Genomic DNA, 27694 nt, shown 5'->3' with positions numbered 1-27694 from the left:
TTTCCTGACTAACCTGGAATGTTCCAGGTCTTGGCTCTTGGCTCCGCCCCTGACTTCTCTTACATAAAGATCCCAGGATCTGTATGACTCATTCCTGCGAGCCAGTCAGTGTGTTGAGATGTTAGCTCTGATCTTAGTGATTAAAAGCCAACTTGTTAAAGTCTATAACTTCTAGTTTTGTGGTTATTGAAGGCACATCAGCGGCCCATTCACATTTTTGCGCGTGCGTGGTTTCTTCCATTTAAAAGCCGATGTGCGGCCTGCGCGGGACCTCCAGACCGCTGCGTGGCCGCTCATAACCAGTGCTCCCGCTAAGCTGCGGGCACGCGGTCGTCTGCAAGGTCCCGCGCAGGCCGCTCACCGGCTTTTACAGTGTAGGTACCGCGCATGCGCAAGAATTTGAATGGGCCGCGCATTGTTGGGGGGGGGGGCAGGCCGCGCAGGAGGTAGTGCAGCTTACGGGGGACGTTGCTCATAACTGTGCCGCGCGTACCCAAGGTCCCCACTCCACCATTGTTACGGCGGCAGAGTTGGATCCCGGGTGCAAGGGTTAACTTCCTCTAGGCGCCATCTTTGTGCCATAAGAATGGGGAGCAGGAGTCAGCCACACGGCCCCTCGAGCCTGCTCCGCCATTCAATGAGATCATGGCTGATCTTCCACCTCAACTCCACTTTCCCGACCGATCTCCATATTTTTTTTTTTCCGTTCATGGGATGTGGACGTCGCTGGCAAGGCCAGCATTTATTGCCCATATCCCTTAATTCCTCTGGAGTCCAAGAATCTATCCATCTCATCCTTGAATATACTAAACGACTGAGCATCCACAGCACTTTGGGGCAGAGAATTCCAAAGATTCACCGCCCTCTGAGTGAAGAAATTCCTCCTCATCTCAGTCTTAAATGGCCGACCCCTTATCCTGAGACTGTGGCCCCCTAGTTCCAGACTCTCCAGCCAGGGGGAAACAACCTCTCAGCATCTACCCTGTCAATCCCCCGCCGAAGGGTTATATGTGTCAAAGGTTAAGACCTTGGTGGCAAATTGCTGCTAGTGATATTTAAATGGAGCTCATTAACCCATTTGTTTTTTTTAAAAATATTGCACAGAGGGAATTAAACCCCAACCCTGCAATGCAAATCACCGCTGACCATTTAAGCTCCAGCTTGACTTGTGTGTAATGAAGCAGGATTATTTTCTGAAGCGTGGGATTTGTTGATCGCTGGTCTATTTTACTAAGTCTGCACTGAAGGCCAGTTGTTTCTGAAAACAGCGCCACTATGTTTATCAAGAGGCATTAGTCCCCATTTTCTCCTGCTTGTATTCAATATATCCGCAAACATTTTAATGCATTTTATGCAAATTGTTCTCAGCCACTTTTTAAGCTGTTTTGTTTTTAAGAGGTCTTCCGTCTTTAGTGCAGCCTCTTCAAGCTTCAGTTTGTATTTAATTAGCTGCTCAGAACCTTTGGAACAGTCCGCACACTTCACGTTGTGACTTCGCTCATTAACCCAGTGACCTCCTCGCCAGTCAGTTCAGGGGCCTCTCATGTGAGAGTTTCTCACTGGCTCCAACAATAAGCAAATAAAAAGTATTTATTTCGAGGAAGTTTTTGAAAATGCTCTGTTTTGGAAAGCATGAATGTCAGCACCACCTGTTTCCATAATGATAATTATGATCTAGATGCTGAGGTGCTAAAAAGCTTTCTTCTAGTTTAAATGGCTTCTTGATGGTGCTTTTTCTTTGCCCTTGTTTTTGTATGTTATTTTTTTTAAATATGAAGCCTGTTTTACGTAATTAGAAGAAAAATCATCAGAGTAAGAGAAGCCCTGAGCTTAGTGACACGCCTTTTAAGGAATTAACTCGCGGGTAGAAATTCGTCTGCGCGGGAAACGCTCGCCCCAACCGATAAGGCCCTCGGCCGGCCTGAAATTGGGCCTGATAAATATTCTGTGCACGAGCTGCCTGGCAAGCCTGCGCGGGCTGCTCGCGCGTCGCAAAAGCCGAATGTCGGGTTGCGGCCCTTCACTGAGGGGCCCTCCGATAGGCGTTATGCCCCCCTAACATACATCTACAGGTTGGCTAATGCCTGTTCTAGCCGGCCGCCCGGAATGCCCGAAAGCCGCCGATTGCCGCGTTTGTAACGCGGGCGCTGATCGGGACCCGGAAAGTGGGCACAACGGGGATTGATTTCTACCCCGTGTTGGCTTGTCTTGTTAAGGATCTTGCACATTACCTGAGGAAATGGTTCCCGTTTTGGGAAAGTGTCCTCTCAATGTGCAGTCACTGCTCTCGCCTTTTTTGCACATTGTCGGCTGCCAGTCTGCTGCAGAGTACAGAGATTCGATTGCTGGGGATTGCCAACATTCGAGGCAGGCTCCAGACACTTAGCTTACAGCAACAGGAGGTCTTACCCCAGCGGGACGTTCACTACCGTACATTTTGGTGGGCCTGCAATGTTGCCCATTCACCGCGTGTCGACCCCTTTACACTTGGGCGAGCAACCAACAGCTGGAGACCCCAGGTCTGGGGTCAGCTACACTCCTCAGATCTAAGAGCTCCTTTAGACGTGCAAGTAGCAAGGTCCAACTTTTGTTGAGGCGGGGGGTTGCGTTTCGGCTGATGGGCTGTTGCAGTTAGCCTCAGCGCCGTGAGCTGATGATTATCCTTTGATCCCTGCTGTTAAAGATAGGTGTACGTACACCGGGATGATCCCCATGATCGAATAGCATGCCATTGCGCAACTGGGATCGTACTCGCAACGATGGCCACTTGAGCGTAGTAAAGGAACGGGGTCTTGAGGGAGTCGTAACTCAGTGCAGTTAAACACTTTCAGGATAGGACACTAGGAAAAATGTAGGATTATCTAAAATAAATGACATTGTAAATGGGTAATGGCTATTTTTTTTAAATGATTAATAGATTTGCTAGGATCCAGAGCCTGTGCTTTCACACAGTGAGAGGAGAAGGGTTCGAGGGAGACTTCTTCCACTGGTGAAGTGGGTTGAATGTGTGATTCACCTCAAGCCCCTCGATCCAATATTTTTCAGGGTGGGGGTGGGGGGGTAATTCTGTGATTGACAGTATCAGCTAGATGTTGCAGTAAGCTCTGTTGAAAGGTGGAGATGCAAAGGTTCTGAGCAGGGCAGCATTAAAAAAAAAGCATTAAATGTACAGACTTTTAAACTAAAAAGCAGGGAGCCTGCTTTAAACCATTTGCAAGATTTAGTTGGCATCCTTCATCTCTCTTAGAGGGTATGTATTAGAATTCTTACTCATTATGTTTCTAGTCTGATCTGAGAGTCGAATATGTCTTGTTAATAAGAAGTTGTTTCATGCAACAGGGCCTGAGGGGGGGGAGAAAATTAAACCTCTTTGTGCCGTGTAATGTTTAGTAGATTTTCTATATTGAAACAGTTTTAATAACGGACTGGATAGGGGTGAGGGGGGCAGTGAGTGTGTGTGTGGTGGGGGGGTGGGAGGGGTGGAATCGGCCAGGGTTCCTGCTCCTGATTGCGATCCGTTGACTCCTGTTGGATCGTGCTGATGATTGGGCGTCGGGTGATGGCGCTCACGGTCGAAAAGCCTGCCGACACTCATTGCCTAACCTCTCGCATGAAAACAGAAAAACTTGGGGGAAAGCAAGTCAGAAGGGGTAAAAAAAAACACACCCACATTGGGAATGAGCAGTGCGTTCAGACTTGACCTTTTGACCCGGAAGTCAATCCTAATCATGTGCCTCTGTCTGCGACAGGGCTGTTCGTCACCAATTGTGGTCAAGTTTGCTGACACTCAAAAGGACAAGGAGCAGCGGCGCCTGCAACAGCAGCTGGCCCAGCAGATGCAACAGCTGAATACCGCGACCTGGGGGAACCTCACCGGCCTGGGTGCCCTGGGACCACAGTACCTGGCTGTAAGTGGTCATTGGGGATCCAAGAACAGTGGCGAAATTGGAGCAAAAGAAGTTTTCGTACCCCAAAACATGCATACAGTCAGTCTTTTTTTTTATTTCTTTCTTTCTTGATGCAACATAAATGAATTGGATGTCAAGTGATTTTATTTCCTTCGGGGAGGGGCGGAGGACAGTAATACCCTCTGTACAGTTGGGAAAATGATGAATATTATCAGCGAGCCTCGCATTTTGCTTTGTGGTTTACGTTGAGCACCGTTGAACTTTACAAGCACCACACAGTTCTAGTCTTCTCCCCTCCTTCACTGTTTGGTTTCTACTCTGTAGCTTGTATTCCCAGTAATCCCTGTTATTCTGGCTCCCAGCAGCAGCTCCAAGATACAGTCCAATCCACGTACATAAAGTGGTAGGAAGTTCCCCGCAACGCTTCCTGCTTCACTAAGGGGGAAAAAGATAGATCTGCATTTATATAGCGTGTTTCATAAACTCAGGACGTCCCAAAGTGCTTTACAGCCAATGAAGTACGTTATTTGAAGTGTAGTCACTTTTGTCATTTGCACACAGCAAGGTCCCACAAACAGCAATGTGATAATGACCAGATAATCAGTTTTTTAAGAGATAAATATTGGCCAGGACACTGAGGAGAACTGGCCTGCTCTTCTTCAAAATAGTGCCGTGGGATCTTTTACGCCCACCCGAGAGAGCAGACGGGGCCTCGTCTGAAAGCTGATCTCCGACAGTGCAGAACTCCCTCAGTACTGCACTGAGGTGTCAGCCTAGATTATGCGCTCAAGCCTTTGGAGTGGGGCTTGAACCCACGGCCTAGTTTTGGTCTCCCCCCCCCCCCCACCAAGTGGAAACATCATCTCTGCGGTCTACCCTACCAAACCCCTTCGTGATCTTAAAGACCTCTATAAGGTCACCCCCCCTCAGGCTTTTCTTTTGTACAGAAAAGAGCCCCAGCTCTTGTTCTCCGCTTAACTGTTCAGCCTTAAGAAGCACGCGGTCCTCTTCACTTGCGTACGACGTGATTGCTGGAGCTGCCTCTCTTTGTGCTGCACTGGAATCTGGTGTGTCCCATCGGCTGCTGGTGTTAATCTATATATCAGATTTGGACGTAAGTGGATCGGACTGTAACAGCATTAGGGAAACATTGCCTGTCATTTATACTTACTCTTGTGCGGAAACAACAGTTTCAGTGTATAAAACCTGAATTCCACATTATTAATGTTTGAGAAGGCCAAAGGAAGGTTTCTGTCTCTCTTGGCGTGGCACAGCCGGTGACTGCACCTTGAAGGCAATAGACGCAGAACCTGCAGTACAGTGCCAGGCAAGAACAGGTCCCAATTAAAACATCCCCATCGCCTCTCGGATGGCTCAGTGGGTAAATGTACCAACCTGCCACTTAACATAGAAAAATAGGAGCAGGGGTAGGCCATTCGGCCCTTCGAGCCTGCTCCGCCATTCAAGATGATCATGGCTGATCCTCTATCTCAATACCATATTCCTGCTCTCGCCCCATACCCCTTGATGCCTTTTGTGTCTAGAAATCGATCTATCTCCTTCTTAGATATATTCAGTGACTTGTCCTCCACAGCCTTCTGTGATACGTGGGATGGCAGGAATGACGTATGAGGAGAGATTGGGTCGATTGGGCTTATATTCGCTGGAGTTTAGAAGAATGAGAGGGGATCTCATTGAAACTTATAAAATTCTAACAGGACTAAACAGACTAGATGCAGGAAGGATGTTCCTGATGGCGGGGGAGTCCAGAACCAGGGGTCACAGTCTAAGGATAAGGGGTAAGCCATTTAGGACTGAGATGAGGAGGAATTTCTTCACCCAGAGAGTGGTGAACCTGTGGAATTCTCTACCACAGAAGGCAGTCGAGGCCAATTCATTAAATATATTCAAGAAGGAGTTAGATATATTTCTTGAGGCTAAAGGGATCAAGGGATATGGGGAGAAAGCAGGGACAGGGTACTGAATTTGGATGATCAGCCATGATCTCATTAAATGGCAGAACAGGCTCGAGGGGCCAAATGGCCTACTCCTGCTCCTATCTTCTGTGTTTCTATGTAGAGAATTCCACAGGTTCACCACCCTCTGAGTGAAGAAATTTCTCCTCCTCTCAGTCCTAAATATCCTACCCTGTATCCTGAGACTGTGACTCCCAGCCAGGGGAAACATCCTCCCTGCCTCCAGTCTGTCTAGTCGTCAGAATTTTATACGTTTCAATGAGATCCCCTCTCATGAACAGTAGATTCAACGGTGGTTCCGTCCGCCATCTGGGTTGGTGCGGAGCTAGCTGAACCCAAAAGTTCACTTCAAAAGTACTTCATTGGCTGTATAGTGCTTTGGGGCATCTTAAGTTTGTGAAAGGCGCTGTATAAATACAACTCCTTTTTCTTTTTGACAAATGACCGAGAATGTGTCTGTCCTTGCACCGAGTTGTGAAAGTAAAACGTGTTCAGTGTTTCACAACTGTACAGAGAATATATGGGAGGAATTGCCCTTTGAGGGGAACAAGACCTAAAGACAGTGGGAACTTGTTGTATGTATTGGAAGCCACTGTGTTTTATTAAGGGCACGTTGTGGGGGTGGGGGGGGTTGGGGTCAAAGAGCATCACACTAATGGAAAATGTGTTTAAAATAACGAAAGACACCTTATACTGTTTCTTCAAATGACCTGTGTGTCCTGCTGATCAAATTTAAACTGCTACTACTGTTTAGACGTGTTTAAAAAATTATAAGATTTTTCACTTCCGCCTGATCCAGGGACAAGAAACCTTTTGTTAATTGGTTTGGCCATGTCTGTAACTCTTTCACATTTCAGGTGGACATGCTGGTATATTTTCCTCTGTCTGCTAACGTGAATGAACGAGGATACAGCCAGTGCCCCCAGCGTCTACCGGGAATGGTTTACTTGCACTCACGTTAAGCAACAGGATGAAAATATACCCGCCCGGCTGCGAGTACTGTGAGTTTGCGCTATTGGTGATGCTGATTTTAAGCCTTGTCTCTGGGAAGTGTGGTGCGCACCGATCTTGGACTGGATGCAGCAGAATGTAACTGGAGAAAATCTTAACTGTTGTGTTCTACTGTTGTCAGCGGTATCACGTATATCCTGGGTCTTGATAATGTTTTAAAAATGGATCCTTTGCCTCCCTCAGGTTAGACGCCAGAGTATCACACCCACCCTGTCATCCTGGGTGAGTGTGGTGTCCAGGTCATTCTTGGTCACGCTCCTCAGACAAGCTTGAGCAGCAACTGAAGGGATCCTTTTCCCTTTCCCCCTCCTCCTCCCCCACAGCCCACCCCACGGTCACCCCCATATTTTGTCTTCCTCCTCTCCCGACAGCCCACAGATTGGATCACGAGCTCGACTCGCGTAGCCACGCGCCTTAACAGCCTCGATGGCAGGTGTCTGATTCTGAAGCTGCAGCCCGAGCTGCTTCTGACATAATAATTCCAGTGACAATCCCGTCTGTTCCGTCGAAATCTGTGGCGAAATAAGCCTTCGCTCCCTGCCGGCAGTACTGCAGCAACATCTGCTGCCTGGCAGTATCCCCCAATGTCATGGCAACACGCTGGAAATGTCCTGACACCACCAGCACCCCACAGCTTAGTCCAATAACAAAATGGAGTCACTCCGCATGACGCCATTTTGCTTCAGCTCATGGCAAGTTGTTCATTGTGCTATGTTTACACAGCTGCAAGGCTCACTGTGGGATTTAAAGGAGGACTCGGTGTCGAGCCCGCTTTTCCGAGGTGGAAATCACTTCGAACAAAGCTCAGGCTTTCAACCACAGCATTTATTTTTGTGCTGCCTCATTGCAGACACACGTCTGTGTGTGTGTTTTTGTGTGTGCGAGTGAGTGAAGGTGTGTGTGTGTGAGTGTGCGAAGGTGTGTGTGTGAAAGTGTGTGAAGGTGTGTGTGAAGAGGGGTGTGTGTGTGTGAAGGGTGTGTGTGAAGAGGGGTGTGTGTGAGTGAAGAGGGGTGTGTGTCTGAGCGTGTGTGAAAGTGTGTGAAGGTGTGTGTGAAGAGGGGTGAGTGTGAAGAGGGGTGAGTGTGAAGAGGGGTGTGTGTGTGAGTGAAGAGGGGTGTGTGTCTGTGAGCGTGTGTGTGAAAGTGTGTGGGGGTGAGTGTGAAGAGGGGTGAGTGTGAAGAGGGGTGTGTGTGTGAGTGAAGAGGGGTGTGTGTGTGAGTGAAGAGGGGTGTGTGTGAGTGAAGAGGGGTGTGTGTGTGAGTGAAGAGGGGTGTGTGTGTGAGTGAAGAGGTGTGTGTGTGTGAGTGAAGAGGGGTGTGTGTGTGAGTGAAGAGGGGTGTGTGTGAGTGAAGAGGGGTGTGTGTGTGAGTGAAGAGGGGTGTGTGTGTGAGTGAAGAGGGGTGTGTGTGTGAGTGAAGAGGGGTGTGTGTGTGAGTGAAGAGGGGTGTGTGTGAGTGAAGAGGGGTGTGTGTGTGAGTGAAGAGGGGTGTGTGTGTGAGTGAAGAGGGGTGTGTGAGTGAGTGAAGAGGGGTGTGTGTGTGAGTGAAGAGGGGTGTGTGTGTGAGTGAAGAGGGGTGTGTGTGAGTGAAGAGGGGTGTGTGTGAGTGAAGAGGGGTGTGTGTGTGAGTGAAGAGGGGTGTGTGTGTGAGTGAAGAGGGGTGTGTGTGAGTGAAGAGGGGTGTGTGTGTGAGTGAAGAGGGGTGTGTGTGAGTGAAGAGGGGTGTGTGTGTGAGTGAAGAGGGGTGTGTGTGTGAGTGAAGAGGGGTGTGTGTGTGAGTGAAGAGGGGTGTGTGTGAGTGAAGAGGGGTGTGTGTGAGTGAAGAGGGGTGTGTGTGTGAGTGAAGAGGGGTGTGTGTGTGAGTGTTTTTGTGTGTCTCTGTGTCTGTATATTGGTATGTATGTCTGCGTGCGTGTGTGTGTATGTATGTGTGTATATATATATATATATATATATAATGTGTTTGTGTAACATTTTCCACATCTCAACACATGCCGAATGTTTAAATATGTACATACGATACATGTAAGTACTCACTACGCTCATTTTTTAATAGGAATTTCTCTATGCAACCTCTTGCCACCCCCGCCCCCCCGTGCCCATAATGAAAAAAAATCCACTAATGTCCCCGTGTGAACTCGGTCTTTGTAATCCAAGGGAATAACTTCTTTCAGGTTTAAAGTAACACGATATTCGGCTGCTCAGTCTAACCCGCACAGCAAGAAACCGACAGGATCAGACCAACCGCCCGTTTTACACCCCTTGCCCGATTATACTCTGAAATTTGGTTGCTGAAGTGGAGTGAGGTTGGCCGTCTCTGTGAGGAACCGCCTTGTCACGGCCAACTCGGTCAAGACTGGCATCTTGTTTTGTGCAGGGAGACGAGAAAACAATCGCAGGTGCCGGTCCCCCTACCCCACTGCCCTGTGGGCCAGCACGCCACCGTAGGGAACAAACTGCCTCTTCAGAATCGCTTATTCTTTTTCAGTGTTTACAGCGCTCTTGACCCCGGGTCTGTGCTATTTCCAAGTTAACTGTTGTGAAAAACTGTAGCCCTCTCTAAACGGCTTGAGATCCACTCCGACCTCATCAAAAAATGGAAGCGGGTTTAACATGCGATGTACAAATTGGCTTTGATTGACACAGTCTGGTTGAATGTACCCACTTGATTATGGAGAGTTATAATTAGTCATGCTATGTTGCTCGAAATGGATGATGTTTTTTGAGGTGTTAAACTGATTAATTGTTTTTAGCACAACAACATTCTTGAATCTTTATCTTGCCTGGCCTCGGTAAGGATTAGACATTAATATGGATTTATGCTCAACACTAGCAGGAATGCTCAGTATATCAGCGAGAGACTGGAGATTGAGCTTCTGAACAGAATTTAAAAAAAATCAAGAGCTTAAATTTTCATATTACAGTGTGATTATTTTATTTATTCACAGCTCTTGCAGCAAGCCACCTCTACAAGTAACCTGGGCGCTTTCAGTGGCATTCAACAGATGGCGGGTGAGTAGAAGCAATTCTGCCCGCCTTTTGTTCTGTAGGAAGTGGCCGTTCCACCAGATGCACACTTTCATAGGTCAGCGTTGATGTTGTTGAATCGAACCCATTGGGCGCAGTTTCACAATACGCGAGGCTGCTGCTATTGTAGCGTCTTCGGGCATAGTTTCACGGTAAGGGGGCAGGAGGTTGAGAGGGGATTTGAGGAAAAGCTTTTTCACCCAGAGGGTGGTTGGAATCTGGAACTCACTGCCTGAAAGGGTGGTAGAGGCAAGAACAGGAACCCTCACAACATTCAAGAAGCATTTAGATGAGCACTTGAAACGCCATAGCATACAAGGCTACGGACCAAGTGCTGGAAAATGGGATTAGAATAGACAGGGCTTGATGGCCGGCGCAGACACGATGGGCCGAAGGGCCTCTTTCTGTGCTGTATAACTCTATGGGGGGAAAATTTCAGTATCGCCCCGTTTGGGGCACGATTATCGGCCGTGCGCAAAGTTTAGCGCCCGGCGCTAATTATCGCCTCCGACTGCAAACTTGGCTTCTATCGCCCCCGGAGTTGTTTGGAGCGCTAAATCAGGCGCTACACACCTGTCTTAAGGCGCAAAGGCCGAGGAGCGATGCGCTACCTCGGAGCGCTGGCGGAGCTCATGTGATGTCAGTCAGCAATGGAACACAGACACACTGGCGTCGGCCAGTTCTTAAAGGGGAGGGTTGATCTTGCTCTCCATCCACATCCTGCTCATTGCAGCCTTGAATCTCAGCCTGGAGAGACCTGTACATCAATTCTGCTGGAAAGAACAATGGAGAGACCCAGGGAAAGAGCTCAGAGTGCAGCCCCCACAGTCTCTTCTAAATCGATACAAGGGCAAATCAAAATGAACCTGCAAAGTGCTGCTCAGTACCCAAAACTCCTTCACACAGCGTTGAATCTCTCCAGAAGTCTCTCTCTCTCTCTCTCTCTCTCAGAATGCATGGTGCAAAAATGTCACCAACAAAAAAAGGCAGGAAGTGGTTGCCTTTAAATAGCGCTCCCCCAGTCCCTTCCTGACTAAAACGCTCCCCTCAACCTGTCGTTGCTAGCGGCAGGCGGTAAGGCAGGGGGCGCCACTCAATATCTGGTCCGGGGCGCTAACGGGGCGTTGTACACTCAACTGATGTCGCGATCTGCCGGCACAGGAGATCGTGGCGGTAGTGTTTAGCGCCGCCGCAAAATGCGCTCCCAGACACACATTCATTGGCTGTTGTTGCCATGCCGTGGCCCTAGAAATAGTAGATGCATTGCTGGTCATCTTCCAAAATTCTATAGACTCTGGCACAGTTCCCATGGATTGGAGGGTGGCTAATGTAACCCCACTATTTAAAAAAGGAGGTAGAGAGAAAACAGGGAATTCTAGACTGACATCGGTAGTGGGGAAAATGCGAGAGTCCATTATAAAAGATGTAATAGCAGAGCACTTTGAAAACATCGACAAGATCGGACAAAGTCAACATGGATTTACAAAAGGTAAATCATGCTTGACTAATCTACTGGAATTTTTTGAGGATGTAACTGGTAGAATAGATAACGGAGAACCAGTGGATGTGGTGTATTTGGGCTTTCGATAAGGCCCCACATAAGAGATTAGCGTGCAAAGTTAAAGCACATGGGATTGGGGGTAAGGTACTGACTTGGATAGAGAACTGGTTGGCAGACAGGAAGCAAAGAGTTGGAATAAACGGGTCTTTTTCCGAGTGGCAGGCAGTGACTAGTGGGGTACCGCAGGGATCGGTGCTAGGACCCCAGCTATTCACAATATATATTAATGATCTAGACGAGGGAACTAGATGTAATATCTCCAAGTTTGCAGACGACACGAAGCTGGTTGGGCGTGTGTGCTGTTGGCCTTCATTGCGAGAGGATTCGAGTACAGCAGCAAGGATGTCTTGCTGCAGTTGTACGGGGCCTTGGTGAGACCACACCTTGAGTATTGTGTGCCGTTTTGTTCGAAAGGATGTTCTTGCCATGGAGGGAGTGCAGCGAAGATTCACCAGACTGATGCCTGGGACGGCAGGAATGACGTATGAAGAGAGATTGGGTCGATTAGGCTTATATTCGCTAGAGTTTAGAAGAATGAGAGGGGATCTCATTGAAACTTATAAAATTCTAACAGGACTAGACAGACTAGATGCAGGAAGGATGTTCCCGATGGCGGGGGAGTCCAGAACCAGGGGGTCACAGTCTAAGGATAAGGGGTAAGCCATTTAGGACAGAGATGAGGAGGAATTTCTTCACCCAGAGAGTGGTGAACCTGTGGAATTCTCCACCACAGAAGGCAGTTGAGGCCAATTCATTAAATATATTCAAGAAGGAGTTAGATATATTTCTTAAGGCTAAAGGGATCAAGGGATATGGGGAGAAAGCGGGGACCGGGTACTGAATTTGGATGATCAGCCATGATCGCATTAAATGGCGGAACAGGCTCGAGGGGCCAAATGGCCTACTCCTGCTCCTATCTTCTATGTTTCTATCTGCTTGTGATTATATCACCATTTAGGGCAGCTCAACATAAGAATATAAGAAATAGGAGCAGGAGTGGGCCTTACGACCCCTCGCGCCTGCTCCGCCATTCAATAAGATCATGGCTGATCTTCTACCTCAACTCCACTTTCCCTCCCGATCTCCATATCCCTTGATTCCCTAAGTGTCCATAAATCTATTGATCTCTGTCTTGAATATATGCAACGACTCAGCATCCACAGCGCTCTGGGGTAGTGAATTCCAAAGATTCACAACCCTCTCTGAAGAAATTTCTCCTCATCTCCGTCCTAAATGGCCGACTCCTTATCCTGAGACTAGGGGGTAAAAATTGAGTAGCACCCCAGCAGCTGATTTTCCCAGGCAGCGCCCCGAGAGGGAGGAGGGGTGATACTGGAAGCGCCCCGCGTCCCTCTTGGGGTGCTGCGAGCCAAAACCACGGTGCTACGTGCCGCAGTACTACAGGCCTTCCTCCCCTTATTAAAGGGGAGGGGCCTGGCGCAGCGCGTCCCGGTGCCCAGCTGGGCCACCAGTAATCAGGAGTGCCGGGCTCACGGAGAGCAGCCTGCACCCCGCGGCGGGGGGCTTCACCGGGGCGGCAACGGGGGCAGGTACTGGCAGGCGGCCAGCAACAAAAATGGCAGCCCGCCACCTCCCCTTTAACTAGCGCTGCCCCGGCTGCAGGTAGGCCCCCCTGACCCCGACGGACATAGCGTCGGGCAGTAACTCAGGGGGCGCCACCCAATATTACAGCCGGGGCGCTGCGCACGGTGATGACGTCATCGCCGCGCGGTGCTGATGGTTAGCGCTGCCGCTAACCTCCGGCTGAATTTCGCGGGAGGCATTAGCGGCGCTGCGCCCAGGCGCTAGTTGATTTGCACCCCGTTAGCACCCTAAGAGGACACTAACGGGAGGCACAAATCAACCAAATTTAGCCCCCCAGGTCCCCTAGTTCTAGACTCTCCAGCCAGGGGAAACAGCCTCTCAGCATCTACCCTGTCGAGCCCTCTTAAGAATTTTATACATTTCAACCACACATTCTTCTAAACTCCAGAGAATATAGACCCCTTCTACTCAATGTCTCCTCATAGGACAACCCTCTCATCAAGGAATCAATCTAGTGAACCTTTGTTGCACCTCCTCTAAGGCAAATATATCCTTCCTTAGGTAAGGAGAACAAAACTGTACACAATACTCCAGGTGTGGTCTCACCAAAGCCCTATATAATTGCAGCATGACTTCCTTGCTCTTGTATTCCAACCTCCTTGTAATAAAGGCTAACCTCAGAATTCTCTCTGGTTTTCCCAGTGGAGTTTTGCACACAAAATGCTTGTTGATATGGATATGGTGGTGGCGGGGGGAGGTTTAGATTTTAGCTATCGGCCGGCCAACCAGATCCCCACAATGCCGCGTGAGGCCTGCTCCAGTTTGAGGGCCGAACCTAATTGCCGTGCCTCGCACCGCCGTTGCTGCGCCTTCACTGCTCGCTGCTCCTCCTGAAGACATCATCAGTTGCAGTTATTGATGAACCAGTGTAGTTGGGAGGGCGCGCGACTAAAGCCTGGTCCTTTTCAGACGCAGCGCCGCGTAATCACAGAATCACAGAAACCCCACAGTGCAGATAGAGGCCATTTCGGCCCATCGAGCCTGCACCGACACATATCCCACCCGATCCCCGTAACCTCTACATCAACACATATCCCACCCTATCCCCGTAACCCCACGTATTTAATCCCCCTAACACTAGGTCAATTTATCATAGCCAATCAACCTAACCCGCACATCTTTGGACTGTGGGAGGAAACCGGAGCACCCGGAGGAAACCCACGCAAACACGGGGAGAATGTGCAAACTCCACACAGACAGTCACCCGAGGCCGGATTTGAACCCGGGTCCCTGGCGCTGTGAGGCAACAGTGCTAACCACTATGCCACCGTGCTGATAATTACCGTGATGCCTCTTCGCGGCCCTCGACGGGTATGTCTGCTCACTGCGCTTCTAGTCAGTGGCATTCCCAAATTAGCAGGCGCATCAGAACATATTACTGAATCTAACTCCAATTTAAGCCGTTGAATTCCAAGCATGGAAACAAAAGCCTGAGAAATGTGGCGTGACACACACAGACATTAAACCGTTGCGGCAGTCTTTTGCTGTGTAAATTAAAGCTACTGAACAAACTTAATTGCCTTAGATCTGCCTTAACCAAGACTATTAGCTAACTTTTCACCTGAGAGCATTTACAAACAAAAAGAGCATCTCCCACATTATGAGGAGAACTGGGATGGATTTACGGCTTTAAAAAAAATCTTGGGTGCCTCCTCCCTGTTAGATGGAGATAGTGGGTTATCTCATATGATTATTGCCCCTCTGTCATGGTTGAATAACCCACTGTTTAGGAGCATAGGAACAGGGGGAGGCCATTCAGCCCCTCGAGCCTGTTCCGCCATTCAGTTAGATCATCATGGCTGATCTGTATCTTAACTCCATCTAGCCGCCTTGGTTCCATAACCCTTAATACCCTTGCCTAACAAAAATCTATCGATCTCGGTTATGAATTTTTCAATTGACCCCAACCTCAACATTTTTGTGGGGGATGGAGTTCCAGATTTCCACAACCCTTTGTGTGAAGAAGTGCTTGCTGACATCACCCCTGGGCGGCCTAGCTCTAATTTTAAGGTTGTGCCCCCTTGTTCTGGGCTGTACGGTATTTTTTAGAGAGACGGTGTGGGGATTTTAGTAATCCAGATGACGGAAAACAGAAATCTCGCTTTTTTTGTCATGTTGGCCGGGTGTCTAATTGTGAGGCGCGGATTCTCGTCCTGGCACAGCTGAGGCCCGAGACGCATCGCGAATCTCCGGCGTGGACGCTGTAATAGGCCCTGTGAGAATCATCCAGACTCATCCATCTGTCACTCTTTAACTGTTCGTGATTGGCAGCCACTTCTAGCATCTGACATCTGTTCCCACTTATTGATATGCAGATTTATGATAATCACCACGCGCAGTAAGAGGAGAAATTATCTAAGGTGAACATTAAATTAAATTTACATGGCCTTATCATTGTAAATAAAATCAAAAAAGTTTCAGGTAAGAATATTCGGCTTTGCGGGATTTTCACGTTGAGCTTGGAGAAGAGATGGAGCAGGTCTCCTGGGAGTTTCCTTCCCGCAGGTGGTGGAGGCATGAGGCTGGATGGTTAATGTTTGCCTAACCTGTCATCATTACTCTTCTCTTGGTGCTCTTAAACTCCAGTACGTTGTATTACACATTGTTTTCTGACGCATGTATCCCCATTGTTTTACAATGAAGGCTTATTGTATCATCTCCTACCCATTCTTTGCCGAGGCCAAGAAACCGCGGAACTCCTTACCTCCTTTACACTTCCCTTCTTCCTCCATGCCCTGTCAAACCCAAGCTTTGTCACCACCCACCCACTATTTCATGGTTTGTTTTGTTCTCTCTCGTGCTCTTCACAACCCTGGGTGCTTGCCATGGAGAGAGTGCAGCAAAGATTCACCAGACTGATACCTGGGATGGCAGGAATGACGTATGAAGAGAGATTGGGCCGATTAGGCTTATATTCGCTAGAGTTTACAAGAATGAGAGGGGATCTCATTAAAACTTATAAAATTCTAACAGGACTAGACAGACTAGATGCAGGAAGGATGTTCCCGATGGCTGGGGAGTCCAGAACCAGGGGTCACAGTCTAAGGATAAGGGGTAAACCATTTAGGACTGAGATGAGGAGGAATTTCTTCACCCAGAGAGTGGTGAACCTGTGAAATTCTCTACCACAGAAGGCAGTTGAGGCCAATTAAATATATTCAAGAAGGAGTTAGATATATTTCTTAAGGATATGGGGAGAAAGCAGGGACAGGGTACTGAATTTGGATGATCAGCCATGATCGCATTGAATGGCGGAGCAGGCTCGAGGGGCCGAATGGCCTACTCCTGCTCCTATCTTCTATGTTTCTTTGTTTTTATTAACCTCCAATCTGGACTCTGGTCCTTCACGTTTTAAAAAAAGGGAGAGTTTATGCAAGGATGTGGAGTTTGTACAAGACATTGGTTCGGTCACCGCTGGAGCATTGACTGCAGTTCTGGGTACCCCAAAATAGAAAAAAAAAAACTCTGCTGTCGATAACCGAACTCGCACCAAGTCCCGTTCACCCATCATCCCTGTGCTCGCCGACCTACATTAGCTCTTGGTCTGACAGTGCCTCGATTTTAAGATTCTCATCCTTGTTTTCAAATCTATCCATGACCTCACCGCTCCCCATCTCTGTAACCTCCTCCAGTCCTGCAACCCTCCGAGATCTCTGCACTCATCCAATTCTGGCCTCTTGCGCATCCCCGATTTTCTTCGCGCCACCCTTGACGGCCGTACCTCCAGTTGCCTCGGCCCTAAGCGCTGAAATTTCCTTTCTAATCCTCTCTAATTCCCTTTCCTGCTTTAAGATGCTCCTTAAGTTCGCCTGTGAAGCGCTTTGGGATGTTTTGCTACATTAAAGGCGCCACACAAATGCAAGTTGTTGCTGTTGTGGATGGACTAGATGGACCTTCTCTTACTCGTGTTTTATATATTCGAATGCTTCCGCCACATTATATAGAAAATGTCATTGATAACTATCTGGTGCCAGCAGAATGAGATTGTCCCATTCCCTCTCAGCCAACACTTAATCCAAGGATAGGAACATAGGAACAGGAGGAGGCCATTTACCCCCTTGAGCCTGTTCCTCCATTCAATGAGATTATGGCTGATCTGCCACCTAATTCCAGAAACCCGCCTTTGGCCCATATCCCTTAATATAACTTTGATTAACAAAAATCTATCAATCTCAGATTTAAAATTAACAATTGATTTAGCATCAATTGCAATTTGAGGAAGAGAGTTCCAAACTTCTACCACCCTTTGGGGGAGAATTTCAGTTGTTAGCGCCACCCGTTAGCGCCTTAAGAGGGCGATAAGTGGGGCGCAATGCGGCTAGCGCCCGGGCATGGCAAGACCTGCGCCTCTGGCGAAATTGAGCAGACATTTAGCATCGGTGCAAAACCGCAACGCCCGCTCAGCTGCGCGCGCAGATCCTGACGTCATTTCATGGTGCAACGCCCTTGGGGGCGCCCCGAACCGGAACTTCAGTGGCGCCCCCCTCCTTTCCGCCTGGCGCTCCCAGCGACTGGTTGACTGGAACGGTTCCCAGTCGCTGTGGGGCTGGGGGTGCGCTTTTTAAAGGGGGCTCTTCCTGGCTTCTTTGTGGTAGCCATTTTTGGACCACTCCTTCTGTGAGAGAGAGAGATTTGCAGAGAGACAAAGGGAGAGAGCTTTCTGCATTGAGTCAGCGCTCGCTGAGGTACTTCTGGCTTCGGCCCAGAACTTTGTAGTTGGTTTGATTTTGCACTGGCATAACCTTGAGTGGCCGCATACTATGGGGGCTGCAATGGGTGGAAACGTTGGGTTTCTCCATTGCATTGAGAGGGCTCAGAGATGCCAAGAGAGAGTGCCAATCATGGCCAGACGGAGGAGGGCCAACAGGCGTCGGCACAGGAGGCCTTACCCTCCCAGGGTATTCCGCCAACAGTTCTCATACCTCAACATGTCTGAGGAGCAGTGTTTGCGGAGGCTTCAATTCAGCAGGGAGGTGGTCACTGAGCTCTGCCACCTGCTTCAGCCAGATCTGCAGCCTCAACTGAGGAGCAGGACGTCTCTGTCGGTGGCAGTGAAGGTGACAGTGGCTCTCAACTTCTATGCCACCGGCTCCTTCCAATCCGCTACTGGGGACGTTGCCAATGTCTCCCAGTTCGCGGTGCATTGCTGCATCCGCCAAGTCACGAATGCCCTCTTTAAAAGGAGACGTCAGTACATTTCCTTCCCCATGACCCTGGACAAGCAGCAAGAGCGCGCAATGGGATTTGCAAGAATAGCGGGCTTCCCCATGGTCCAGGGCGCCATTGACTGCACGCATGTGGCTTTGCGGGCGCCGCAAGAAAATGCCGCGGATTACCGCAACCGGAAGGGGTTCCATTCGTTGAACATCCAGTTGGTGTGTGACCACAGACAGCTGATATTAGCTGTCAATGCCCGCTTTCCAGGCAGCAGCCACGACGCCTTCATCCTGCGCCAGACTTCTGTGGCAGATCTTTTCGAAGCCCCGGCTCACCCAGGAGGCTGGCTTCTCGGGGACCAGGGCTATCCTCTGTGCACCTGGCTGATGACCCCACTCCGTGCGCCCAGCACCCCTGCTGAAGAACGATACAATGAGAGCCATCAAGCAACCAGGAACATCATTGAGCACACAATCGGCGTGCTAAAGCAACGGTTCCGCTGTCTGGATCATTCCGGGGGAGCCCTTCAGTACTCACCTGAGCAAGTCTCCCATTTCATTGTAGTGTGCTGCATGCTGCATAACCTGGCAATCCTCAGGACTCAGCCACTGCCACCAGACATTGGAGCACCAGCGGAGGAGGAGGAGGAGGAGCACCAAGACGGGAGGGAGGCACAAAGTGCAAGGGCCGTTCGTCAGCAGCTTATTGCAAGTCGGTTCTAGGCCCCCTCTGAGGGAATGGCTTGTGCCATTGAAAGAACATGAATCGAACCGTTCCGCAACCCCTGAGCCGGTCAAGGCAACAAATAGTTCAAAGAGCAAACATGCACAATCTAAATAAAGACACTTCTTTATTTAACAAACTGTGTGCCCTTCCCGCATGACAAAGTAATAGAGAGAAACCCCAAAAAAAGCAGTCAGACACATAACTGGCTCTCACAACCTGGAGACAATGAACAAAACAGTAAACAAAAAATGACCACGATCCTCGGCCTTCACTAAATAAAATTAACAGCATTTTGCCACACCTGCTACTTTTTGCCCTTCGAGGGTGACCTGCTTCGCCTGCGAGATTGGCCCCTTCCCACCCTGCAGCTCCTCCGCAATGGGACCCCAGTGGCTGCAGCAAGGCTGGGGGAAGGCTGCTGAGTGTCAGAAACTGAGTCGGAAGATGCCCTTGAGGGACGGCCTGGACCAGCTCTGGGCCTGGAGGGCCCGGCTGCTGACTGCTCCAACTCTGCATGTGCGGCAGCAGTCTGTCTTACAGGTGGTGGCAGCTGCAGTGGAGAAGTGACAGTGTTGGCAGCAGGAATGCTGCCATCCTGACAGAGGACAGGCACTCCCTGGTCGGACGACATACTGGCACTCCCACGGGGCAGCACTGCAGCATGCGGAGCAATCTGCTGAAGCACAGACTGCTGGCCTGCTGTGGCGTGGTGAGGGCCCCGGCTATTCGTACCCGATCCAGCGAGGGTGACAGCAGTCAGTGCTCGTGTGGCCTCAATCTGCGTCTGCATCAGACCAGCCACTGACTGCGTTGCACCACTAAGCACTTGCATGGAAGCTGCCTGTGCTGCACCGAAGTCCTGCAGACTCCTTACCTGTGCTGCACTGAAGTCCTGGACACTCCTTGCCAGTGACTCAGTGGAGTCGGGCATCCTTGCCACTGCAGTCCTGAGCTCAGTGTGCCTCTGCTCCGCCTGGGCGCCCATTTCAGCGAGGAACCGCACCTCTTCTGCGCTCACTGTAGCAGGACTGGAGGCCAGACTCTCCCTCCGGGGAGAAGGCCGCCGAGCTTCCCTACCCCCCACCCCCCCGCGTTGCTGCAGCCCGCTGGACCCCGGAGCTTCACCCTCGTCGGACCCTTCCCCCTGCTCCCCTCCAGGGAAGACGTGTCCCCATTATGGCCATGGGCTGCCTCGGCTGAGGGTGGCACTGATGGTCCGGCTTCCTCTTCCTCCTCGCCTTCAGAATCACTGACAGTGGCAGCTTGAGGGGCCGCCTCCTCACCTGGTGAATCAGCATCTGAAAGCAGGGAGGTACAAGAGTTGCTTTAGCGTGAGGACAGGGCGGCAGCGAGGGAGGCATGAGTGCTGCAATGCACTGTATTGGTTCAATAGTGGCAAAGGATGCTGGTGTGAGGCACAAGTGGAAGGAGAGAGGTCAAAAAGGTGATGACCTTACCATTGCTGTCCAGAACGGGGTCGGCACTTCCAGTGGCGACGGGGCCAATCATCCGGCCTGCCATAATCCGCTGGACTCGCTGCTCCAGATCGCTGAGATCTTGATGGTGAGGCCGGCCTCCCCCGGTCCGCTGCTGCTGCCTCCTATTGTGGGCCAGCTTGCCCTGCAAGAGAAAGGACGGGCTCTGAGTACAGTATGAAGCCCTGATCTTGGCTGCACTGCCTCCCATGGTGGAATAGCCCTTACAGTGTGAAGCCCTGATCTTGGCAGCACTGCCTCCCATGGTCGAATAGCCCTTACAGTGTGAAGCCCTGATCTTGGCTGCACTGCCGCCCATGGTCGAATAGCCCTTACAGTGTGTAAAGTGCTGAATGTGCGTGAGAGTTTCATGAAAGGCCCATAGGTGTTGGATGAGGGCTGGGCATTGGGGCTTTCAGGATCCTTTGTCCATAAAGTGAGGTGCACATGCAGGGTTGAAGAGAATACTGAAAAGGGCACTCACCCTGACGACCCGAGTGAGGTCGTTGAACTTCTTCCTGCATTGCACAGGGGTCCTAGGCACCATGCTGCTGGAGGTCACTCTGTGAGCCACCTCCCTCCAAACTTTGCGATAGTCGGGTGGCAGCGGCCTCCTGCCACTGTCCGGAAACAGGATAGATCACCTGCGCTCCACCGCGCCAACCAGAACCTGCAGGGCCCTCTCACTGAACCGCTGCGCTCGCTCCCTGGCCCTCTCCATGGTCCTAGGCGTTAGAATGTGGCAGCAGGTCTGTCCAGGCCGAGAATCAGGGCTCCGATGTGCAGGGTGTGGCTGCAATCCAAGATCGACCCTCCCCTTTAAGAGCTGACCGGCGCCAGCACGTCTGCGTGCAATCGCTAACTGGCTGCACCTGCGCTGCGCCCGCCCTCGGTGGTAGCACCTCACTTCTCCGGCTTAGCGCCTTAGGACAGTCGTGCAGCGCCTGTTTTAGCGCTCTAAGCACCTCCTGGGGCGAAGCAGGTCAATTTAGCAGTAGGTGGCGATAATTTGTGCCGGGCGCTAAATTTCGCGCCCGCTCGAGTATAACGCCCCAAATGTGGCGATACTGAATTTCTCCCCCTTTGTGTGTAGAAGTGTTTCTTAATTTCACTTCTGAGAGGTCTGGTTCTAATTTTTAAACCGTGCTCCCTAGTCCGAGACTCCCCAACCAGCGGAAATAGTTTCTCTCTATCTACCCTATCTGAGCCCCTTAATATCTTGAAAATTTCAATCAAAACATCCTCATAATTTAACCCTTGGAGTCCAGGTATAATTCTGGTAAACCTACGCTGCACTCCCTCCAAGGCCAATATGTCCTTCCTATACTGGAAGAGAAAGAAAATAAAAATAGAATCACTGGCATTTATAAAGCGCCTTATCGTATCGTCAAAACATTTCAAAGCACTTCCCAAACAACCGTTACTTTTTGGAGTGCAGTGGCTGTTGTTAGCAGGCAGTGTGGCAGCTGTTCTGCACCAACAACATCCCATAAACAGCAGTGAGATGAGTAATTGTTTAATTTTGATTGAAGGTGGGATGTTGGCCAGGCACCAGTAGAACTTTTTCAAAATAGTGCCATGGGATCTTTAACACCCACCTGAGCCACTGGAACAGGCAAACGATACCTCAGCTTAATGTCTCGCAATATTAGCCATACAAAATTAAAGTTTATAAGTGAATAAATCAGCCTTAGAGAGAAAATGACAGGAATTTCATGGGCAACTACATGTTTGTTAGAACAAGGAGCAGATAGTCGTTGCTTCCTGCAGACAGTCGAGTTTAAGGACATAATCAATTGCTGGCAGAGTCTGCCAGGGACAATAGTCGCATTCCTGATTGAGAACAAATGATGACCTGAAAAATGGCCTGATCCCATTTCAGATTGGGCGTTTTCTTGTGGCGCAGGGCGTTGGTCCTCAAAATTGGGCTGTGTTGCACCGGTTTTATGTTCTTAAAACGGGCACAAGGTCCAATTTCTGCCCCATAGTCTTGTGTTCCTAGCTATTACATGGGTGCTGGGGGGGAGATGGAGCGCGGGGGTAGGGAGGGCAGAAGTGTCTAGTCATGACTCTGGCCATCATGAGCGTGGGGCAGGCTTGATGGACCAGCTGGTCTTTTCCTGCCCATCAATTTTGTATGTTCATTTTGCACAATGAGGTCTCCGGGAGAGAGCATTGAGCATAGTTTCCACCTTCCGTCCCCTTTTATTTTCAGTTATCTCCCCTCCTCTCCTGAACGTGCTGATTAATGCTGGTGTGCAGTTCCATAAGACCGGCCAACTCTGCTGCAGTACCTCACTCAACTTGGACAATGACGGAGTAGGCCTGTTACTGCCGCAGCTTGATAAAGAGTCAGCTTCATTCTGATAGAGATTAGGAGTACAGTACCCTCAGCAAGAATGAAACCCCCTCCGTAATCACTGCAGGCTATGGAGCACTTACACTCTCCGTAAGCAGTATGGGTAAACTCTGCCTCCATTCGTACAATATTGACTCTCTCACTCTGTAGTGATGGGGGAAGAGAGAGAAAAGAGAAATAAGAAAAAGATAAAAATGCAGAACAATGAAAAGGTAAAAGGGGAACAAGCTGAGTACTTCACACGTGGTGTGTGTGTATATATATATATTATATATATATATAGATATCACACACACACACACACACACACACACTCATATATTACTGGAACCCAGCAGCTGTGCAGAATCAAGTCTTATAAGACTTCAGGACTTGCAAAAGGAGCAGGGGGAGTCCAGAATGGTGACAGTTCTGTATTAAAAAGAGAAAGTGCTCGAAATAAACAGTAGGCCAATCAGCATCGGAAAGCGATAAATGAGTTGGCAGTTCAAATGGGACCCTTCATCGGAAGAGCACGGGGACCCGTTGCTGCCTGGGAGCCCACTGCTGTTTTTAAGGCAATGGTGTTTTGTGAACAGCTTCAAGGGTGTGATGTAGGTTGCATGTTTTTTTTTAAAAACTGATCCACATTCCAGTGATATATTTGTGACTCAGTAGTTTCCCCTGATTTTTTTTTAAACCCTATAGAATAAAGGAAAAATTCTCCCACTGGCCTGTTAAAGTGGCTCATTTTCCTTTCAGCCTTTACATTGGCCAATGTTCAGAACTATATATTCGAGATTTTAAAAAAACTGTCAGATGCTGGAAACCTGGAAGTAAAACAAAAAATACTGAAAACACACAGGAGAGCCATCAGCATCTGACAAAAAAAACCAAGTTAACCTTTTGATTATAGAACCTACGTCAGGGTTCTGATGAAGGGTCTATACCCGAAATGCTAACTATTCTCTTTCAGCTGCTGACTGTCCTGCTCTTGTGTGTTTCCAGCATTTTGTGTTTCCATTACAGGTTTCCGCCGCTTTCTGCTTTTAATTGAGGGCCGTCAATCAGATGCTAACGTTTGCGTGCCTCCTCAGAAACATCACTCACGCAGTGTTTTGACTTGTTAAAAGGAGGCTGCGCTCGGCACTGGCAACTGGCTGATTTATGGCCGAGAGAAGGTTAGGATAATATTGTTCTATTATCCCAGTTGAAGGAGGTCCAGCGACTTGCAAAAAAAAAACAGAAGAGTGTTTTCCATTAGTAATTGGATCCCGCTAAACATGGCCTGGGGTTGTCTGTGTTCCCCTCAGGAATGAACGCTTTGCAGTTACAAAACCTAGCGACGCTGGCGGCAGCGGCAGCAGCAGCTCAGAACACTGCAACCACGAACGCCAACCCTCTCACCGCGGCCACGGGAGCACTCGGCGCACTGACAAGTCCAGGTAACCCAATTTTCACACTCACACTTTAAAGAAAAAAAATATATATATAGATAGTTGATCTCCTGTGACGTTGCTCATTGTTGCAAGTGCGTTATGTGTTGTACATAAAAATGGCGAGGGATTGAAAATGGCAGGCAGGCCCAGGATTTAGCAAGAGTTTTGTAAGGGACATGCTCAAGAGACGCAATAAGTTTTCTGATTGGCTCGTGGGCAATTTGAGCCAATCAGAAAATTGTGACGGACTTCTTGGGGGAAATTTTGACTTTGGGCGATAGTGTAAACATGGGAGATATCATAACGTAAGAAATAGGAGCAGGAGTCGGCCATTCGGCCCCTCGAGCCTGCTCCGCCATTCAGTAAGATCATGGCTGATCTACCTCAACCCCACCTTCCCGCGCTATCCCCATATTCCCTTTGATATCGGATCAGCTGCCCGTTATACATCCCTCCCGGTTTTCATTCTCGCAATGGTAACGAAAATCGGAAGAGATGTATATCGGGGCGGTTGGTCCAATATCGCCCAAACTCAAAATTAAATTACCTCCTTTATGCAGCGGACACATTCAAAGTGTGACGGATTCAATCGTGGCTTTCAAAGGGGAATTGGATAAGTACCTGGTGGAACAGACTTCTGTTATTGTATATAATGTCATTCTTACCTCAGTTTGAGTCATTATTTTTGGTAAAACTCCCAGATTGTTTTAAAAAAAATAAACACTTAGTAATGCGGGCACATATGAGCCTGTGTGGTTTAGTTGATTCAAGTTGTGGTAAATTCACTGAAATGTTTACCGGACCCAGGCCGCGATCTGATCACGTTTTATGGTAGAGTAGCTTAATTTAGGTGGACGAGTATCCACTGGGCAAAGTGTCAACTCAAAAAAAAAAAAAAAAACACCTCTGGCAGCACACACCTGTTTCCTGATGATTCAGGATTGTAACACAACTGATGGTCTCCCTTTTTTTCTGGCATGTGTACTTTCCCATGTTTTCTGCTATTTCTGTTGGATCTGGCCCAGAGCTGAACATCAAAGCCAAACATTTTAGCTCCAGAGCACAAACTCGGATAGCATGTATTGTGGCTCTGGGTTGTTACGTTGCTGGGACGACAGCTGAGGAAGCGGTCTTTGAGCCAAAGAAGGGGTTCGGTTCATCAGAATCCAGGCTGAGCCCCACCTAAAGCCCTATTTTCACCCAGTCAAAGTGCTTTGTCCTACCACAAGCTCAATGCAGGAGATAGTGTTCCTGAAATGGAATGGTGCCCATCATAGAGTCAAGCTGCAGGGGAAAAAATGAATTTGCTCAGAATGTTTTTAATGATTTTCTTTTTAATTATAAAATGACTATTTAATGAATTTAATGAATTAGCAAGTATTCTGCGAAGTGATAACTGCCTGTACTGAATTACTATTTTAAATCTCACTGCGCAAGTGATCAGATCGCTGGCCAGTGGCATCATTTGATGGTTCTTTGGGCCCGATTTGATAAATTAGCTCGTCGTGTTTCACGTATGCGAAATAACAGCCAGTGCACAGGGCACTGGCAGATTTCATTTAATCCTGGCCAGACCCTCTGAATTTTCCAAGCAGAATATGGTAGGGGCTTTTTTAATGACCTCAGTGACCAGATGAGCTAGACTGATGGAAAGTCTCATCCAAAATGCCATTGGGGTGAACAAAAAAAGTTCCACTCATAGGTGGATGTTTGTACTAACCCTTGTCGAGTCTGACTGCTCTATAGCATTGTTCCTCTTTGCAGCCTATCCTTGGCATTATAGGTGCGGAGTGGTTTTCTGTTCTGTACCAAACCCAGTAGTAAGTGTGTAAAGGCCAAAACAGAAAGTTAGTCATCTGGTTCTTATCATAGAAACTTCAGTACAGAAGAAGGCCGTGACTCAGTGGGCAGCACTCTCTCCTCTGAGTCAGAAGGTTATGGGTTCAGGTCCCACTCCAGAGACCCGAGCACAAAGATCTAGGCTGACACTCCGGTGCTGTGCTGAGGGAGTGCCGCACTGTCAGGTGTGCTGATTTCGGATGAGACGTTAAACCGAGGCCTCGTCTGCTCTCTCGGCTGGATGTAAAAGATCCACTATTTCAAAGAAGAGCAGGGGGAATTATCCCCAGTGTGCTGGCCGATATTAATCCCTCAACTAACATCACTTAAAAAAATTTTTTTTTATCTGGTCAATATCACATTGCTGTTTGTGGGAGCTTGCTGTGTGCAAACTGGTCGCCGTGTTTCCTACATTATAACAGTGACTACACTTCAGAATTACTTCATTGGCTGTAAAGAGCATTGGGACCTCCTGAGGTCGCGGAAGGCGCTATATAAATGCAAGCCTTGTGCCTGTGCCTGTGCCGGCTCTAGCTCCACCTCCGAGCTATCTGCTCAATCCCGTTTCCCTGCTCTGTCCCTGTACTTCTATCAAACCATAAGATCTTGTACAGGAAACTCTTTTTTTTATCCGGCACCGACGGGACCGGCGTGGTGCCGATTGAGCAAAAAGTCTGGATTACAGAGAGGTATACTTACTAAGGTACGAGAGCCCCGTACACGGCCACAGGTGCAGGAGCCCCGGTTAACCTGCACTTGTGCAGGAGTCCCGGTTACACGGCCACAGATCCAGGAGTCCCTGTTGCACGGCCACAAGTGCAGGAACCCCAGTTACACGGCCACAGATCCAGGAACCCCGGTTAAACGGCCACTAATATACAGTAAAACTTAACCTGAACCTACTCCTGAATTTTGCCGGTTAAGAGAGATTTCTGGATATTTAGGTGCCGGTTAAAAGAGTTTCCTGTATTTCCAACTTACCTTCTGTGTTGCTAGCACTTCCCCCTCCTACTGCTCAATTTGAATCTTCATTGTCAGCACATGAACTTGTGAATGATAAAAGACCAGAGGGTTAGTCATGTCAACCCAGAAGAGCAACGCAGAGACAAAACCCGCCTGGGTTTTCAATCACATGAGGTGGGCAGTGCAGGGAAATCTGGCTGGTTTGTTTTTTCTCGCGTTCAGGGTACTGAGGCCAACTTGTGCCCCCTACCACCACCCAAGTTGGGAACAATTAGCACGTCGTCGAACCTGGAGCCATCCTGTTCTGTGTAGTTCAGCTCGACACCGAGTAGTCACTTGAACCATCAGGGAGCCAATGGGTTGTTAATACTTGTTATTTATCTATTTATGACAACGTTACCAGTGTTAATGTACAAGGAACGCTAAACCCTCCAGCACATAGGAGCTTCCCGTGCAGGCCGTGTACTGGAGTCTTGTGCTGATGCAATCCTGTACTATCAGTCCTCAAGCCTGCTTAAACCGAAGAGACCTACACTGTCGGCTGGTGATAATACTTTTGTGGTTATCAGTGTTGGGATCCCAAGCTAATCTAAAGAAGGCAATTGTAGATAAGTCAGTGTAACACTCAGCCTGTTTTTAAGAAGATCATTTCAGATAAAAGATTTGAATG

General features: G+C 49.0%; 1 protein-coding gene across 23 annotated transcripts in view; it reads left to right on the top strand.

Annotated features, from left to right (window-relative positions):
- celf2 (cugbp, Elav-like family member 2) overlaps nucleotides 1-27694 on the top strand; it is an 897865-nt gene that overhangs the window by 842269 nt on the left and 27902 nt on the right. For 15 of the 23 annotated variants that reach the window (XM_086010717.1, XM_086010722.1, XM_086010707.1 and 12 more), the window contains 3 exons: nucleotides 3750-3986; nucleotides 9843-9906; nucleotides 24097-24228. In XM_086010717.1, coding sequence (XP_085866843.1) covers nucleotides 3750-3986; nucleotides 9843-9906; nucleotides 24097-24228 — 433 coding nt within the window. The remainder of the gene's footprint in view (nucleotides 1-3749; nucleotides 3987-9842; nucleotides 9907-24096; nucleotides 24229-27694) is intronic. The other 8 variants (XM_086010728.1, XM_086010716.1, XM_086010725.1 and 5 more) reach the window with 3 other exon arrangements.

The sequence above is a fragment of the Somniosus microcephalus genome, chromosome 17, assembly GCF_052327205.1.
Source record: "Somniosus microcephalus isolate GS21.2 chromosome 17, FLI_Smic_1.0, whole genome shotgun sequence".
Taxonomy (NCBI): Eukaryota; Metazoa; Chordata; class Chondrichthyes; order Squaliformes; family Somniosidae; genus Somniosus; species Somniosus microcephalus.
The sequence above is the reverse complement of the archived record's forward strand: the minus strand, read 5'-3'. Positions and strand labels throughout refer to the sequence as shown.